We start from the raw sequence: 19,648 nt of genomic DNA on the forward strand, positions 1-19,648 counted from the left end.
TCCAGATGACCTGAGGGATCTGGAAGGTTCAGATGTATGTCCCTGCGACATTGCTGAAGTCGCAGGGACATACATTATATATTGTCAAAGACACTTTATTAGGTAGACCTGCTCAACTAATCATTAATGCAAATGTGTATTCGACTGATCACATGGCTCTAGCTTGGTGCATTTAGGTGTGTAGACGTGGTCGAGATGACCTGATGAACTTCAAACAGAGCATCAGAATGGAAGCACTTTGAAGAAACCTCCAGCAGAACCAGGCTCAGGGAGGGGCGGGGCCATCTGCTGCGACCGGTTGGGGTGAGAGAAGGAAGACAGGACCCAATTAGGACCCAATTCAACCCAATTAGGTTAACCCTTAATGATGATCTGAAGGCAATAGCTGAAAATCTCTTTGGATTTTTCTTAGTCCTTGAAAGAAAAATAGTAAAAAATGGTGTCTTTTTGTTTAACCTGAATCAAATAGAACAACTGTCGGGTACTGTAAACAGAAATCTTGAAGAACCTAAACTCTCAACTCTCAAAGTCACAAGAATGAAAAAAGGTCTCCTTAGTGCAAAGAGAAGGGTTGAGTCTGCCATTACAAATTAAGGTGGACAAAGAACTGACAAAACAAAAAGCAAGTTCCTCCCTTTACACGTGTTTATTTAAACCAGTAGATCAAAAGTGATCAACAAAACTTTTGACAGTCCAGATGTTTGCAGTGCAGATCAGCCTCACAGAGAATCTGTTTTTCTGTGTGTGGCCACAGGGGGGCAGTGTTTGTCTTTTTATTCCATCAGAAACGCTACATTCATCACGGTTTACAATAAAAAAGCACAAAAGCACAAAACTAGACCAACGAACAAAACTCTATATAAAAAGCAGCTTTTTCTGACTCACTTTAAGAGTCACAACACTGACCCGTTCACTCCCTCTCCCCTTTATTCTCCTCTTAACAGTTTTTTTCCTGTCAGTGTTTAAGACAGTCTTTACTCTTTTGACACATGTAAAATAACAATAGGATACATTCATTTAAGCGTCCCCATTAATAACAGTGCTTGTGCTGCTCATGTACAGCAGATACTTCATAAGTCATTAGAGGAGCTTTTACTGATCACCTCCATTATGAGAGGAGTGATGGTGTCAGGCTGGATGTCCTGGATCTGTAGAATTTGTTTGCTGTACTCCTCAGTCATTGTTCTCATCTCTGTAAAGCAGGCTATCACTTTGGGATACAGCAGGCTGAAATACAAGAGACAGGTCGATAACTGCAGTATGTAAAAACGTTTCACACAGACTGGAAAAGGACAGGAATTTGACATTTCACTCACTGTTTCTCTGGACCTGATCTCTTGCAGTCAATCCAGGTTTTTAGCGTCAGCGCCAAGTTTTCATGAACCTTGTCAATCAAGCTGTGTTGCTGCACGCCTGGACGATCTGGCAAATCAAGTAAAAAACACATTTCTTTTAATTGGAAGCCACTTCGCCCTGAGGAAAATCTGAGAATGCATTTTTATTTTGGACTGGGTACAAATGCACACTGTTTGTAGGGCTTAAACATTTACAGGGTTGGTTAATTATTGATTTGGTCCTGGCAAGGACTGGGATGAACTGCTGAAGAACGACCATCACCTGGAGAAAACAGAGACATGGCTTGCATGAGAACGTATTCTTCCTCCTGTAGGCCCAGTGTGCGCAGGGTGTGGTGAAATCTGAACAGGGGCTCCAGCAGGAGCGGCTGAAATCCCGCTGGAAAACACAGGAAAACAGGTCAGGAGCAGGACAGATACGGAAGGACAGTGACAGTCTGAGGGCTACTGAGGTCTGATCTGTTCCCTCCTTTCTCCACACTCCCAGACACGGATTCAAATGGATATGTTTAGTTCCCACTTTCGAGTGAGCTACCATCAAGGTGATTCTGGCAGAGATTTATGTGTGAAAATGTGCAACATATATACCAGGCAAACCACAATCTACAAACTCATTCATGCAGAATTATCCACAATTAGGAAGGAAAAGAAAAATCAGGGAGAACGATGAGCTCAAAACTACCAGCTACACAGTAAATATTCACCAAATACACAAAACACGTATGCCAGTCAGATATGCGCTCCAAGAACATGCTGCAGGATTTTCCAGACATTCTTGCAAAAATATTTTTGCACAAGTTCTAAAAAAAGCAGGGGTGGTGGTTTGTCACAACTTCCCTACAGTTTTTCCAACACACAAGGCTTATAAATGTAACTGACATGTTGTTAGCATAGGAGCACTGAAACGGTGACAGGAATTTGCACCAATAAAGATAACTGAAAGCCAGCGAAATAGTCGGGGTATCCTTGGTGTGTTGACTGGAATCAGTCTGACATCAGTTTATACTGATTTCTGTTGTTGTGGATAAAATAAAGGTACAATTATTCCACTTGGCTTTGTCAGACAGATTGCACCAGTCCCAAAAAATTTATATCTAACAGATTATAAACAAAATACAAAGTATTTCTAAAAGCATTTATGCCAAAGAAATACCAAAAACCCCTGTGGTTCAATTTTTATTTATGGTTTATGTTCATTTTCATTCCTTAAAAAAAACACAAAAAAAACAAGGAAGTGCTATTTTTAGAGTTTGTTCTCGGTGCTCGGTGTGACCTACTTTTAGGTCAGTCTAAGCAGTTAACTCACAAGTAAAGTAGCATGAAGAGCAAACACCTTTGTGATGGATATTTGTAACTGCACACCTTATCCAGTGTGAAAACTGCAGGTCAGCACCTTGAAATTTAAGCAAAGCTGTATTTCCTGTAATCTCAACTTTCACTTAGTGCTCGGTGTGAATTCCTTATTCCTAAGAGCTGTTTGTCTAATAGTAAAAGGAAACTTTCAGACAGCGCGTGTTTGTGAAGCACTTTGGATTGAAAGAAGTAAATACCAGTTTGACAACATTGCAGTGAGTGTTTCTTGAGGAGTCATGTTACACCACCATGTGAGAACATGTGACAAGAGTGATAAGAGACTGGACATGTTACTGACTGGCTGTTTTCTGACTGCTTCAAAAATAAAAGTACAACATGTGCATGCATGTTAGGAGCGTCAAACTTCTCTGTGTTAATTTTACTCCTGTTTATTAATAGTTGGCAACTTTACATGTAGTTTAAAAGCAAAAAAAACTAGTGAGATCAGTGAATAATAACTCAACGTGTTCATCAAGTGAAAAAATATTTTGTGGGGGCAAAGGTCATTCAGTCGACAAAATGTCAGTACACGTTACATGTTTTTTAATCAGGTGTGCAGAATTTGTGATCAGGGATGTTACTTTGAGTCCTCAGACAACACACACCTCAGAGTTACTCCAATTTAATCAACGACAGACCATAATTGTGTCCATTACTGAATGCATTTTGTATTTTTGTATACCGACTTGATTATAAGCATGCACTAAGTCGATCACTGTGCACAGTGGAACAGAGTGAGAACTCAAAGAATTAGCACCAACATTTGCAGTTTCTCACACTCTTTGGAGTATCTCACTATTTTAAACTGCACAGCCACTCACTGTCACACTTTTTTCAGCAAAAGCTTTCATACACCGCTGCAGTCTTTGCCAGCACCAAAGAGCAGCTCGAGATTGCTAACACGGCAGATGATTAGGAAGCTAATTAGGCCTAATCCTCCACTATCCTCCGGTAAGCAGCGTCAAATGTAGAGACAAATGAAGAAAACAAGTGCCAAAAACTAAACTGCAGTTCCTCTAAGGACCACTTGAGGCTTCATTCATTCATCATGCTTATTCAACTCAGGCCCCGGGGGCTGCAGCCTATGCCAGGTGCCAATGAAATAGTGGACGGTTACACCAAAAACATCGCAAGGCTAACAGACAGAGAGAAACAACCATTCACATCTATTTAGATTCACCAGTTAGCCTAACATTTCCCTGAGTGTGTAGTGTCAGTTGCTCATTTTAGGCCATATTGTATAAAACATGAAGTTCAACTTTTCTAATTCACATGTCAGAAAGAAGGATTATCCAGGACATGCTCTTCTCTTCTGGGATGGTTTGAAACACACAGCAAGCCATAATAATTGTCAGATAAGCCATTAAAAATGCTCCAGATGATACAACATCACAAGTTACTGCAAGTAGTATCAAGCCTAGCAGACACCTACCGCTGCCAGGACGGGCATCAATCAACTCAACAAACTCAACTATTAAGGTGAGTGAGTGGTTAAAACTCAGAACATATGAAGCAGGAAACTATCCACAGAAGCCAAAACTGTATTTTGTACCAGGTTGTAAACTTGCTAAACTTCTTGGCAGTTTTAACGCTTTTTGAGCCAGCCTCAAGTGGCACCTAGAGGAACTGCAGTTTTTCCCACTTGTGCATGGGTCTCATTTTTCAGGTTTGGAGGTCAGCTCATTGGTCAAGTCCCACTGACTGACTTGTTAAAATATCCATGTTTTAAAGCCTGTTCAGAAAAAAGTTTAAAATCTCTCTTTAAATGATGCTTTGTCACAAGTGTTCAGGAAAGTGGCCACTCTAAGTGACAGCCTGACTTCACCTAATCTAATCTAATCTAATCTAATCTAATCCATCCAACTGTAAGAAGCCTTACCTCGTACGGCGTCATCTATGCAGTATGTAATATGGCCACATTCCCATGTGCTTGTTTTTGAGTTGAACACCATGTTAAAGCGGATCTGTATTATTTCAAACATGGCTCCCTTCAGCAGAGATATTTGGTCTCCCATGGTAAGAGACCTGTAAGACACCAGTTTGACAGTAAGCATCAAAAACGTGCCGACTGAATATAAATATTCGTTGATGTACACATTTACTGGAAGTCCTGGAGACTTTTGGAAAAGCTAATGACATCCTGGATCATGTAAGTCGTGAGGTCGGCCACGTGCGGAAGAGCGGTGAAAACACATCTGTTTTCGACATCGTTCCGTATGTGGTGTTCTTGTTTTTTAATGGAACTGTGGAAACGGGAGGAGGATAAACAGCACGAGGTGGCCGATGGCGATGATGTGGGCTCGGTGGTAGATTTACTCGCAGTGCTGCAGGCGTTTCTAGGGCACTCGGTCAGAGGGTTAAAGAGCTTGCTTGCCGTCTGCTTGTGCGTATTCACAGGAAGGATGTTTCGGTCCATAGGCTGAAAAAAATCAAAGATCAGTTACACAAGTTAAAACAAAGATGATGATGAAGACCTGAAACTGCATGCATTCACTCACACACCCTGAAGCCGCTGAAGCGGGAAAATGCCGAGTCGAATGTGCTGCGGTGACCAAAGAGCAGTTCCTGAATAAGTCTTTCTTGTTGGGATGAAAGCTGAACTGGGGTGTTAAGTATCTTCTTTTTCTTGATTTTGACCCTTCTCTCCAGCACCTTTTCATCAGACATGACCACTGAACAGGCACAAAAATACAAGCATGGACTATGTCAAGCATGTCAGCATAAAAAAACCTGATCTGATTCATAATTTCTTCTCAAGGCATGAAAATTATGTGCATCAATTTATTGTATGACATGATGTAAACATGCAAAACGATAACAAGCATTCTAGAAACTGATAGGTGCACCTTTTATAATATCACATACTTCCTACAGTGACTTAGTGTAAAAACATAAGGTATAAAAGCCTTTAGATGTTACTCACTGTCTTTGCACATGCCAATGGCCTGACACTTGCGCATGCGGCAGGCTTGACAAGACCGGCGGCTGTTTTTCGTTATAACACATTTATTCAGGAATGGACAGCGGAGTTGGTTTGACCTCTTTATGGTACGTCTGAAATGAAAAACATCCACTCACAAAATAACAGCTTCATGCCTTAGGTTTAACTGCTTGTTAATGCAAATATCTAATGAGTCACAATTTGCACAAGTTTACTGAAATAACACAAAAATAGTGCAGTCTCAAGTTCTACCGCAACATTTGTTTGATAGGGTCAGAATTTGGTGTAAACAACATGAATGCATGGATCTCCACTCGGTTTAGGCTGGTAGTGGTGGTGTAACGGGGTGGAAGATATATCCTTGGCACACTTTGGGGCCCTTAGTACCAACTGAGCATCATTTAAACATGACAGCCTACCTGAGTAATGTGCCTGACCATGTCCACAGTGCACCCATCTTCTGATGGCTGCTTCCAACAGGACAATGCACCATATCATAAAACTCAAATCATCTCAACCTGGTTTCCTAAACATGAGAACAAGTTCCCTGTAATCAAATGCCCTCAATAAAAAGCTCTCAGTAAAATAGAGCACCTTTGGGATGAGGTGGTCTGGGTGTGCAGTAACTGTGTGATGCTATCATGTCAACATGGACCAAAACCTCTGGGGAATGTTTCCAGCACCTTGTTAACTCTATACCACCAAGAAATAAATCAGTTCTGAAGGCAAAAGGAGACCACCCTGGTACTAGCAAGCTGTACCTAATGAACTGTCTGTACTGTGTGCACTGTGTGGATTTAATTTTTGAAGGTGTTGAAATTAGAGAAGGTCAAATTAAGAGCCAAAGTAGATGAGAATATCACACTGACACCACCTTTTGTGCCAGAAATTGAATGTTATCTGACCACACAGCTCACCGACAGCAGCACATCTGAATAACAGGGAGAGAGAGAGCTTTAGTGGCAGCAAAGTAAGGTTTAAATACTTTGGCCTAAAGAAGTCAAATAATAAACAAAACTGAGCACACGTCTAAATGAGACAGTTCAGAGAGCATATATGGTGAACAGTACAATAATGTTCAATTAAAAATTGAAAATAAAAGCCATTAAAATAAATGGTTAACTTCAATACTATGAAACTCTAGTATTTGGGCTCCTAGTGATTGATGATGATAACACATTGATGACACACAGCTTCCTATCTGACAGACATCTTGAGCTTCTCGTTGTATAAACTCTCTAACTAAAAGGTCGGTTAATCTTAAACGCTGAATGTGAGGAAAACTGAAAATGTGATTAGTGTTAAAGTTAATAGTCATATCTTTTACGTAGTTAAAACTCATCTCAAACATAATAAGCTTCTGACTCAGAGTAAATCATGTTTTCATTTATCACGAGCAGACTAGACCACTGTCATTTCCTGTTTGTGAGCCTTCCTAGTAAAAGAGTTCAACTTATTCAGAACACAACTGCACCAGTCCTAACTAGGTCAACAAATCACGATCTAGTCTTCTGAAACCTGCATGTGCCACAGAAAGAATACAATTCAACATCCTACAGCCTCCTACAACTTCATCATTACTCAGGTCACAGTGAACTGAGATGGCCTTCAGACTGCAGAGCAGACGGTGTCAAGCTTATTTCACATTTTGATCCTATGAAAGCAAGATAGTCACTGTATCTCTGTATATATCTATGTATATACATACTATGCAAGATATAGTATATGTATAAATGTAGTATAGAGAATGTGTGTATATCCGGTCCTCACTATCGTGTGTGGATTACTTTAATTGGTTGACAGGGTGCTAAAAGTACAGAGGTGTTGAACTGAATTCCAATTAATTTATAAATACTACTTTTTAAAAAGTACTTTTTTGGCATGAAAAAAGTGATCTGAAATGTGGTTTCACTTTACATGATATTACAAATTTACAAAAGAAGCAGCCAACAAAATGACATGAACATTTCACAAAAAAAAGTATAAGGGAAAAACTGTTTATCCAATACTAATGATCTTGAAAGTCAGTGTTTGTAATGACTGCCTGTACTTTTCAACACACACCCTGAACCCTCTTAGGCAAGCTTTCTCAGAATTTCTTTAAGGAATAATTTCTTCGCAATAGTTCAGCAGGCTTTTTGAAGGACATTCAAAGCTCTTCTTTGGATGTTGGCTGCCTTTTGTTCTTTTTTCTGTCAAGATGATCCCACGCTGCTTCAAAAACATTGAGGTGTGGGCTCTGGGGAATGCTTTTATTACATTGGCAGTGTGTTCATCATTGGAATCATTGTGCTGAAAAATGAAGCGGATGCCAATCAGATGCTTTCCAGATGGTATTGTTGTGTTGGATCAAAATCTGATGGTAGATAATTGTTGGTTTATAATTACATTAATTTTGACAAGATTCCTAACACCACTGGCTGAGACAGCCCAACAGTGACAGAGTCTACACCATGTTTTACTAATGGCTGTAGTATGAAGGTCTCTCCTGACCTATTAACAGAGATTTAAACAACAAATTTTCGGTCCAGTTCTTGTGTAATTTGGCATACCTCCACCTTTTCTGCATGTTTTCCTCCCTTAAAAGCAGATGGATGAACTGAAGGGCCAGATGCATCTCTCTGTGTCTCTCTGTGTCAGGTCTTTGCTGGATTTTTCCTCTTTCTTTCTTTTAAAAACTGTTCATTTGCTGGACATGATGGAGTTTTTCTAAGGCTACCACCTCTTCTTTTGTCTTTTACTTTCGTCAAAAATTTTAAGGACACACTGCTGAGATATGCTCAATTTTCATCTAATATCTCTTATTAGATGAACTAAGTTAGCTAAGCTATGCATGGACAAAACACTGGTTTATCCCCGAAGTTCAACCGGGAGCCTTTTATGCTCATCAGGTACAAGAATTGGGCTGAAAATGAGTGAGAAAAAAGTGAGGAAATGTCAAAAGAAAAATTTTGGAAGACCTTCAGGAAGACTGGAGAACTATTGCTCAAGACCACTTTAAAAGATTACAAGAAAGTCTGGCTCCTTGGAAGGGAAATCACTAGTTTGTCTATTCACATTCACAAGGGATTCTTTTCATGACAAAAAAAAAATTTCTAAATATAATTAAAAACATGAGAGTAACTCTAGATACCGCAAACATAAAAGCTGGACTATTTGTTTTCTAAAAGCTCTTAAACAGCCATTTATTGCTTGATTCATGATGTTATTAAAAGATGAGGAAGCTTTACCTGAAGAAGCCCTTGCAGCCTTCGCAGGTCAAGGCATTGAAGTGGTAACCATTTGCCAGATCTCCACAGACACCACACACTCTGGGCTCCTCATCATCTGTCAGCTTCTCCTCCTCATCCCCTTTATTCTGCCTTGCGAGCACTTCACTGATGATCTGCACTCCAGTGGCTTTCTCGTTCATTCTCACCCGAGAGATAATCAGATTAGTCTGGCGTCACTGCCTTCACATCTGTTCTGGGCAAGATTGATTCAGTAAGAAGTGGAAAGGTTCCCTGTGAGATCAGGCTTAGGTTTAACTACTATCAGCACTACTACGTCACAGTTACTGTACAGGATACACTCTGTATATTCTACGTTATTGTGCTATGATACTCTTAAATGAACGGATATGACCACAATACTGTGGCTGAACCATTTTCTTCCAGTAGTGACGCATACCTGGATATGACTAAAGCACAACGTCTACTACGACCCTTTATTCATTGTGGCTAAATGGTCACAGTAGGAGATCACCTTGATTTCCATCAAAGAGCAATTTTCTGAAGTGCACAGAACAGCGCACAATGTTCAAGTGCAAAGAACAATGTGGACTCTTCAATTTTTGGTCTTTTTTTTATACTTTCCAGTGGAAAAAAAGGCAAGTGGCACAAAAAACAAGCACAGGCTACTGTTCATTAATGATTTAGCAACATACATTTCAGGTATTTTCTGTCAGTAAACAATGCTTAATGCAACTTTTTAATTTTAACACTCAAATCCCCCCAAATTACTGACACACTGAAATCACAACTTTAATGTAATTCGTTGTGCTTCTTTAAAGCATACACAACTCTACACACTCCACTGAAGCAGCGTGTAAAACATTAGTGCTTGTTTGGGAGTGCTCCTACTTTACTCCCACCCTGCAGGCAGGCAGGTTTGTAACTGCAGCCTGACCTGTCTAACAGGTGTGCACACGTCCACACAGACCCATTCAGGTTGTCATAAAGTAAACTCTTTTCCTTGCTTTACCTGGTTAAATGTCTGGCTTAGATCATTCAAATCACTCACCTGATGATTCCAGATGTCTAAACAGCTGTGCGTGGTCCACAGGTGCCCGCCTCACTTCGCTTAATCAGGGGGGATTTTGAGCATGACCAACAGGTGAGAGAATCGTTAACAGCTCGTCGTGCAAGCTTTCAACCAGCTTAATGTTTAATACTGGGCTGTTTGCCACAAGTACAACCGGCTGCAGCCGAAGAAACTGCGGAGTAAAATCCAGCACCGCCTACTGATGTCGTACTTCGTAGACGCGGATCACGGACGCAGGGGCGTTTCCAGGATGGAGTGGCACAGGACGAATCCAAATATTTAATCGGAAATGGAATCAGCACAAAAAAAAAGTACACGATTTTCTTGCAAAAGTGATGAAACATAATTTTTCGTTGAATAATTGTGGAAACGTGAAAAAAATGAACTTTTAATGTAAGTTATAATCCTGTTTAAGAGCCTTCATGCTGCACGTTGTAAAATCAAAATATATAACAAGTACCAAAAGTCATTATGGAAAATGACACCATTTAATGTTGAGCTGCGATTATTTTAATTGCTTGTGTGTTGCTGGGTATCTTAATCTGTAATAATCCAATCAATCAAAAACAAACAAAAAACAACTAAGGTTAAACCTTTAACCCTGGATTATCATGTTTGAATTAGTTTTTGAGGCTTCTTCATCATCAGAGTGTTTTTCCCCCCAAAAACTTACATAAATTGCACAATGCATTTTAAAGAAATACATAGCTAAATATAAATAAATTACAAAACAGATGTAGCAAATATGACATAAATTAAAACACCTACAATAATAAAGATTTTTTTTAATTCATCACAAGGTTCAATAATCTCCTTTTTCAAAATAAATAAATAAAATATATAATTTCTGGCAATTAATTCATGTCTATGCTTCAAAGGGTTCAAATAGATCATTTACCGCATAAAACACAACATTTGTTTCCAAAACGTGGTGGAGTGAAAGCAGAAAGACTTCTTCAAACATTTCATGTCAAATTAAATTAAATTAATTACTGCTTAGAGGTGTAGTGTAAGGGGAACATGAGGAACTCCAGCACTGACCTAGCTAATCTTTACAATGCTATGCCCCCTTTGCTTTCACAAAAGCCTCTCATCGAGCTCTGACATGAAAGAGCTGCTTTTACTTGGACAGACAGACAAGGTGTCAAAACATGAAATAATTAAGTAACACTAATAAAATGGCTTCAATAAAAAACAACCCAGAATGATTATTAAACCATCACTTTAATAATATCACAACAACTTTTAGACATTATAGATTGCAATGCAGAACACTTTTAATATTCTAGTCTTTTCTTTTACTCAGTTTGAGCATCGTGCTGCTCTGCTTCCTTCCCCTGCAGCGGTTGGCTCATTGTCTCTTCCAGGACTTGACTGGAAGCTTTTATACCAGGACAGGTAAATTGTGACGCTTCCAGAGTACTGTTCAGGAGCTCAGGAGCATCTGAAGTCCCTTCAATGATGTTCCGAGCTGCCTGTAAGTGTCTATGCTGCTTCTGGTGCACTGAAAATGCAAGGTCAGAAAAAATTAGGAAAGGATTTATCTTTAACCTAATCACTCCATCAACACTCCAATAAGTCATTTTAATTTCTATTTTAAAAACAAGGGGCATTTATCTTTTACTACTAAGTCATTTAATGCATTTTTGTGTGTTTCTAATTCTTGCTACAAACCTCTTTCCCTGACACCGATCTTCTTTACCTCCGGGATAAGGAAGCTGTACACCAGCTCTGACACAATCTCCTCTGACTGAAGATTATCCCGGCTACTCGCACACAAAAGCGATGTTTGTTAGGGTTACAATTCCTCAACACCAAGCAGCGACAGATATTCGAAGGTGCTTGTTACCTTTCCTCAACGGCATAAGCGATGTCGTTGACCTCCTTTGCCCTCTTGTGGATCTCCTCCCGCGCCTGCTGGTCGGCTATGTGCTCAATGGTCCCCAAGATGATCTCTTCTAAATACATGTCCACAGTCTCCTGATGGACCTGCACGACCTGTGACAAGAAGTAAAGGGAACCCACAAACTCACACACCTTAAAGTGGTAATAATAAGTACAATAATTGACAAAAAAATAGGAAAGCATGTTCTAAGAAGAGATTAGAGCTCACTGACTCAGCTTGTTCCAAAGAGTTGGTGCTCTGACTGCAAATGCTTTGTCACCTCCTCGTTTCTGATCTCTGTTACCCACTTACAACACAACAATGACATGAGCACATACTTGTCTGAAGATCTCGTCTTCCTCTTTGCGTCTTCGCTCCTCTACCTGCCTCCTTCCACTCTCCTCGGCCTCTCGCATTCGACGGTCTCTCTCAGCCAGCAGTGTAAAGGCGTGGATTCTTCGCTCGTCCTGGAGACGAATCAGCTCCTTGGACAATGTGTCAAACACTTGTTCTAGTTCTGCCCCTGCTACTCCAGCTTGATGCGCTTCCTGTTGAAAAATCTGAAAAGATGGAGAGAATGGGTATAAAGGTTGTTTGGATTTAGTACATTTTTGTCCGCATGGTCAGGTCTGTGTGTTTCACCTCAAGTCTGCGTTTGTCTCTTTGTTTATTCAGCATCATGACGTGCTCTTTGTCAGCCTTCTGTAGCTCCTGCTCTTCCCTCTTCAGGGCATGGATAGTCCTCAGTTCCCGGATGAGATCCTGATTTTTCTCCTTGCCCTTAAACATCTTTAGAACAGCGGAGATAAAAGTAAAAAGATAAGTGCTTAAAAACTGAGTAAGACTGAAACATTTATGTAGGAATGAAACACAGGTGGACCTCATATTGGATCCTTCGTCCTCGCAGTAGTTTCTGCAAGAAGATTACAGCAAGTTCTTTCTCTTCTTCCCCCTAAAAAATGGAGAAATATTAATACAATAAATGTAATATTTACAAAGGAAGTCTCAGTAACAGTCAGAATAATTAGCTGACCTCAGGTGGCGTTTCCACTGTGGGAGTGACAGGATGAGGAACAGGCGTCTCCTTTCTGAGAAGAAAACGTAAAGTCCTCGAAGATGCGTGGTCATCCTGCTTCTGCTTGAGATTCTGTGGAGCCAGAAGTGCCAGTATGTATGTATCTAAAACTTCAAAGATATACTTCAAGTGGATCTCGCATCAAACAAAATGGCTAAAATGTCAAATAATGAGGTCGCTGTATATACACGAGCCAAAAGCTTAGGCTTCAGATTCCTATAAAGGCCTGGTTTCTCACAGTTTCTTCTGCTCTTGGCTCTGCCTGATGTTAATGAGAGCAGAGATCTTTACTGTGGTCATCTCAGGTGCACAGAAGCATCATTGACCTGCAGTTCAAACCTTGTGTCTGCATGAGACAGCCAATCAGGAGTGTTGACTTGAGCTTGTTCCAGTGGGTGAATCGACAGAGCCCAGTTTATGATAAGGGAGAGTTATTTTAAACTGTCAATCATGCAAAACTACTCCAGTAGTAATACATACTGCATTGGACCTGAGCAACGTAGATCCCCTTTAATGAACATCTATATTTTCTGTTCTGCTTTACCTTGTATTTCTTCAGCAACTGCACAGCTCTGCTCTCAGGAGGCTTCATCACATCCTCGGAGACTTTGGGTTTTGTTCTTTCTCTCTTTGACTTCAGTACTGTAGCACTGAGTTGCGTCTCTAGTTCTTCTAAACCTAACAAAGAGTTAAAAATGATCTTAACAATGAATTTATGAAATTATCTCTCTGTGTTATACTGGAAATTACATACAAAAATTTTACTTCTGCAACAGCATTCAGATTCAAACCTTCATATGTGTCTAAGTAGCGTCTTGTTGACAGCATGCTGTTGATGTTCTTGCTGGGAAAAATGCCAACGCGGATCCTGGGGACATATGTCTGAGAAGCTATGACACACCGCTCTAGCTTCCCCTCCACATTTTTCCTCTTAGCTTCTAATTTTCTCAGTGCTGCAGACAAAAAAAGGAAAAAAAAAACCCGAGGCAGTTGCCAAGGAGTGAGACCAGATATTAAATAATATACTTAACATTAGAGGGGTGGACGTCTTACACCTGTTGTAGTCAGCGTGTATTTTGTTTAGCTTGGTCTCCCTGTCTTCCTGGTGCTTAGAATATATCTGGTTCAGTCTGTCATTTGTGACATCTTTCTGAGCCTCATCTCTCTGCCTCAGAAGGCCCTTTAGCACCTCTAAACGAGCCTCTTGCAACCTAGCAGAGAAAATGTACGATAAAAACACAAAACACATCAGCATTCAACACAGAATGCTCCTTATCAGAGTGACAGGAGTGAACTGAAACAATGAAGGTGTGAAGCAATCAATACATGATGAAGTTTAAATCTGTGCCAAACAGTGCATCACCATCACTTTAAGCAGTAGGTTGCGTCCCTATTAGTGTGTTTTCCAGTTAGATTCGCATTTCAGGTGTACTATCACTCACTTCTCGATTTCTCCTTCTCTGAAAGCCCACTCTTTGGCCTCCATCTCTTCCATTAAACGCCTCCTCTTGTCGAGCTGGCTCAGGTCACTCAGTGGAGGAAGACTGGCCTCCCAAGCTCGCTTGGCACGGGCTCGCTGTATCATTTCCACTTCTGCGAGGCCTGCAGGCAGACCGTGACCTGAGGAATTTTCATTCAGAAAAAAATAATTATGCAACCCTGTCACAAAAAAGCAACACGGCTTAAAATGTAAATATATACACATTGCAATCATCTGAAAATCATTAAAAGCCTATATTTGCCTGAAAATAAACTTGATGCAAAAGTAAGGAAAATTTGCATTTTTTGTAACAAAGAAGAACAAAGAAGAATCTTCTCCAAGCATGACATCCCAGTGAACTGCAAACCCAGACGCACCCTCAGACAAAAACTGGTTCATCCCAAGGACAAAACTCCTAAACACAAGCTAAGCAATAAAGTGTATGCTGTGCAGTGCAGTGAGCAATAGTTGGACCTCTAGCCTCCTGAGACCCACCCTATTCATTTATGTTCTCTGTCACGACATTTGTTTGTGGTCTATGTCTTTTGACTAATTTGAGCTACCCTACGAAGTCCTCATGTGCTCAGTAGAGGACATCCTGGTCTTTCCAATGATATCTCATGTGTTTGGGCGGCCTCTTCTAGTGCCAAAGACGCAGGAAATGACAAAAAAAGTTAAAGCGGTTCTTAGGAGGCTACTCAGTAAATAAAAGCAAGAAACAACATAGAAGAGCCACCTCGAAAGGACAACACTCGGCTGTAAATCTGCACCTAAAGGTTAAAGGTCACTCTTTCAAGGATGCCAATGTTCACATTTTGGACTGAGAACATAGATTGTTTGAAAGAGGAGTAAAAGAGGCCATCTACTATGAACAACCATCATTGAACATAGGGCGTGGCTTATGATACTTCCTTCCCAGACGCCTCAACCCCCACTCATATAGTGCGTCAGCTGACCTCAATAGGTCACATGATAGGGTGAGACAGGTTCTTACAGTGGTTTCATCAGAAACCTCTGGGGGTAACAACCCATGCCTTATATCACACCTCGGGCTCATGTGATGACACACATTATGCTCTTAAGGGACAATCCCCACTAGGCTTTCAATACTTGTGACCAGGGGCACTCAAGAATTTTTTCATAAGGGTGGCCATATGGGAGCCACTAAAAACAGAACAGTGCAGGGGTGCAGCGGAAGGGAGGGGGTGACGATGGGAAATCGTGAGGGACGTACAAAGTGACACAATACGAAACCTTTTAGTTTTAGAACTGAAGTAGTCTCTTGGATGAGAGGTGAAACGTCTTCATGAAAGATGTCTAGTCGCTTTCTTTCAAGCTCCTTGGACTACCATGACCCAAGAACCTACACAGACACGTTCTTCCATGTGCTACTGAGTCAGTAGCAGAATAAGCTGCTCGCCACTGGCAGAGTCAATTTGGAACGTTTTTCAAGCGTGCAACCCACATGCTCAAATCTGCTACTCAACCTAGAAATCCATTTTCCTTACAAATGTGGCAACATTTAAGGGGAAATAAACAGGCTTTAAGTGTGTAAGACTTATTGCCATGAAGCCACAACTAAGAAATAATCAACCAAACTACTTGTACTTTTTGTGCTAAGTGTAGTAAAAGATAAAATATCAAGCATGGACACTGAGACACTTCATACTTAAAAAAAGTATCTTACTTTATAACTTGATACTAGAAAAACATTTTAAAATAGCTGGGACAACTAACACCCTTAAAAAGGAATTCAGTTATTTAAAAAATCCCTTTTGTACAATCACACAACTGAGCTAATCAGTAACATGATGGGTTATAAAAACAGTGCGAGCAACAATTTAAGATTAAGAGGAGTCAGAGAGCGCAACATCCCCCACACGGCAAGGGCTATACTAACACTGATATTTTATGCTGATGTCACCATTGTTAATATGGAAATCTAGAGTAGCACGTTCATCTTTTTTTGACATTGTGAAGTCATATAATGTAATGAAAAAATAATGTTCTAAAGAGCATAGACAAAGAAGGTGTTTATGACCCCCAATGAAGAATATATTATTTTAAAGTTTGGAGATGACTCAATGAAAACTAAAGTTTTTTCTAATTTATGTGACCCTGACCTTTGACCTTGAAGCATTATATGCTTGTGTATTTTATTATCTTTACCCATATGATTGGAGCAGAATTGTCTTAAGATTTAAGATATATTCGTGCAGTGTGAGATCTTGTGAAACTTTATGGCGTAGTTGTGATGTCGTAGGGCATCGTATTGAAAAAACAAGAAGTGCATTGTACAGTTCTCTCCAAACCCTTTTACTTGATATATTACTAGATACAGCTTCTTTAACTTTTTTCCAAGGTCAGCTTTGACCTTGGGTACTAGCAGTGATGAACTGTGGATGCTAGCTTGATAACAAACATTTACAGCAGACAGACAAACAAACTGCACCAATTTGTCAGGGGGAATTTGTGGGGATAAAAGGAATTCTGGACCCAAGGCACAAGGTTGAGAACCAAGACAATAAAATTTCAGTCTGTCTGCAAAAGGTTCCACTAATATAATAATAATAATAATAATAATAATAATAATAATAATAATAATAATAATAAATTTTATTTATGAGCGCCTTTCAAGTCACCCAAGGACACTTTACAATAGGATAAAACACTTAGTAAAACAATGGCAGAATAAGAACAATAAAACAAAAGCACAAGCTAAAATTAACAAACAGTGGATTCACAGTGAATATGCAGATTTGAATATGTTTAAGCCATGGTTCTATCTTGTGAAGCAAAGCTCAACTTTATTTATGCATTTGCCTTATGATAGGGGTGTCAAATATAAGGCCCGGGGGCCGGTATTGGCCTGGCAAAGATCCAATCCAGCCCGCTTTGGAAAATATGAAGGAGTGCATCCATTTTGGGACTTTTAAGGGTATTTTCATTCATGTTTTACAGCTTTTCCTGCTGATAAATACCTCCCTCACAGCCATTTATACTACAGCTAAGTATTCAAGTACCCAAGTAATCAAGTAACCAAGTAATCAATCAGATTAACAATTAAATAACAGAAAAGTTTCTGTTTTTTTATTGTCTACTATATCAATTTTAGTTAAAAAAAAAAAAAAGATTTTAATCAATGAACAAAATCTTTTTCTTGTTTTATAAATACAGGGCAGTGTGGGTAGTGAGCTTCCAGAATTTTTCTTTCTGTAATTTCCACATTTATCATTTAGAAAAACTGAGACATGCTGTTGAAATTGAACTTCTTCATCTTATATTAAGACATCTCAGTGATTAAATGTGTAGTTAAACGTCTTTACACTGACAGAAAGTGGAGTTTTAGTCATCCCTCCCACTCAAGATCAGCGTGGGTTGTATGTATTTTACTTGTACTTTCTTCCTGTACTAACTGTGACTTGTGGATGATGAACCTGTTGATGTCAACTATTTGTTTTTGCAACAATTTGTTTTTCAGTGAGTTTCTTATGCACAGGTTAGCCAGCACATATAAATTATGTTTAGCAAGTTTAAATAAAAAGCAGTGCTCAGAATAGGATGGAGAGAAGAGAGCAAGATAATTATACTGCCAAGACCCAATAAAGTTGCTTATGAGTGTACCATCACGGTTCATATAACAGATAAAGAACACAATAAACATGCCTATACCCCAAGTCAAAGCTGCCATCTGCAGGAGCTCTGAGGGAGTAGTCCCGGGCTGAATCACATACTCTGGGCTGTACGGGTCTGTCTGTGTTTCACTTTCCCTGTAGTCTGTCTGGACCCCAACAGTGAAGTGGGTGGGTTGTTGCTCAGCATCAGACGTTATAAAGTCTTCTCTAAGGTGACACAAAAAACAGACATACTTCCAGAAAAAATGGCACAGCAGAAACAGCTGCACAACAAAGTAATGCAAAGAACCTCACCTCGGCAAAGCATAAATCACACTAGGAGGTATCTGCTGCCCAAAGGGAATGAGAGGGCTAAATGGGAACAAAGTGAAATACTATGTCATAGACTATACTGACATCTGCATAAGTGGAGCAGTATGGCAGTTATCTTTAGTTTGTTGTGTTAGGAAAAAAAGAACAATCAGATTCTCGACAGGCTAATCAGACCGTTTAAAGTATTTGCAGAAATCCGCTCCGGTTACACGGCACTCCTTGCTTTTCAGCCATGTTTGAGCATTTGGAGAAATCCTGTCAAGAAGATAAACAGGATGTAATATATACATATTTTATCATTTATAATATTTAATAAAGACATTAAAAATACTTTATTTATTATATTTATTTTGTCTGTAATGAGAGAAAGACTACATCTTATAATGAAGCAACTGAGTAACTAAGGCGTCTTATTAAAACTGTGCATGTTGTGTTACCCAGCCAGCTGCTGCAGGGCCTCTTTGCGCTGTTCTGTGTGACCTCGCCACTGAAGATCAATAAAGGCTGGCTGCGGGACTGCAGGGTCTAGTTTAACAGTATAGCGTGGGTTGTCACTAAACATGGATGCAAACTCTGGTATTCTCCTCTGAGCGAAGAAGACGGAAACAATGTTAAAGAGTGCATTTCACATTTAATTTTTAGTTAAACAAAAGAGACAAAAAACCCTGTATATTACATTACAAGATAAATGCTCTGTATACTACAGGCTTAAATTAAAATGAAAATAAACTATAATATAATAATGACAGCGTTTTAAATCAACTTATCTTTTATTTAAAATGTAATACATTTGAAATAAAGTATAGATACGACTTACTATTCGAGACCTGGACGCAAAGGCCTTGAAATTGGCCCTGGTGTGGTCTGCCTCCGATGACAGTGTGTGAACGGGATCTGTGGAGAAACAGTTCAGGTGATGGCAGCTAAGTTCAGCTATTAGCCGTGCTCATTGGCTGTGTTCGTTAGCTGTGCTAGTTAGTTTAAAGCTTACTCACCGTACAAGTAATCATAAGCCCGTTCACGCAAAACAGCTGCACCAGCATCATTCTTCTTGGTAAACGTGTTAGTCACAGATGCGCACATTTTCTGTATTTAGTCAAACATTTGAGTATTTTTGCAGCTAATTTCACATGCCGGCGGCAGCTTCTACGACGTCGTTTTGACACTGTAGCCATGGAGACGATAAACTGACCATCCGGAAGTGGGAGGATTAATCTCGAGCTTTCTGTAGCTGTGTCCCAAAACGTAGGCAGCATCCTTCGGAGGACCCGGCCTTCGCGGTCTACGTGTTTACTCTCACCGGGTGGAAG

At 39.9% G+C, this 19,648-nt stretch overlaps 2 protein-coding genes across 5 annotated transcripts; both read right to left on the reverse strand.

The window, feature by feature from the left end:
• Window positions 1–70: 70 nt before the first annotated feature.
• nr1i2 (nuclear receptor subfamily 1, group I, member 2) lies at window positions 71–10,208 on the reverse strand. 4 transcript variants are annotated; one of them, XM_005457870.4, is made up of 10 exons: window positions 9,931–10,208; window positions 8,880–9,114; window positions 5,632–5,762; window positions 5,211–5,380; window positions 4,811–5,127; window positions 4,588–4,733; window positions 1,618–1,734; window positions 1,317–1,422; window positions 1,104–1,227; window positions 71–288 (listed from the first exon to the last, which is right to left on the reverse strand). In XM_005457870.4, the coding sequence occupies exons 2-10, from the start codon at window positions 9,059–9,061 to the stop codon at window positions 223–225; spliced, it is 1,359 nt and encodes a 452-aa protein (XP_005457927.2). In that variant the 5' UTR covers window positions 9,062–9,114; window positions 9,931–10,208; the 3' UTR covers window positions 71–222.
• Window positions 10,209–10,795: 587 nt separating this feature from the next.
• On the reverse strand, window positions 10,796–19,524 carry cfap91 (cilia and flagella associated protein 91). Its single transcript, XM_003452940.4, has 17 exons — window positions 19,334–19,524; window positions 19,156–19,232; window positions 18,776–18,924; window positions 18,513–18,593; window positions 18,321–18,377; window positions 18,064–18,233; window positions 14,354–14,531; window positions 13,965–14,122; window positions 13,703–13,864; window positions 13,456–13,589; window positions 12,870–12,983; window positions 12,717–12,788; window positions 12,479–12,625; window positions 12,175–12,396; window positions 11,801–11,949; window positions 11,626–11,717; window positions 10,796–11,455 (listed from the first exon to the last, which is right to left on the reverse strand). The coding sequence occupies exons 1-17, from the start codon at window positions 19,419–19,421 to the stop codon at window positions 11,250–11,252; spliced, it is 2,256 nt and encodes a 751-aa protein (XP_003452988.2). The 5' UTR covers window positions 19,422–19,524; the 3' UTR covers window positions 10,796–11,249.
• Window positions 19,525–19,648: the final 124 nt, after the last annotated feature.

This window comes from Oreochromis niloticus, linkage group LG16 (genome assembly GCF_001858045.2).
Source record: "Oreochromis niloticus isolate F11D_XX linkage group LG16, O_niloticus_UMD_NMBU, whole genome shotgun sequence".
Lineage (NCBI taxonomy): Eukaryota > Metazoa > Chordata > Actinopteri > Cichliformes > Cichlidae > Oreochromis > Oreochromis niloticus.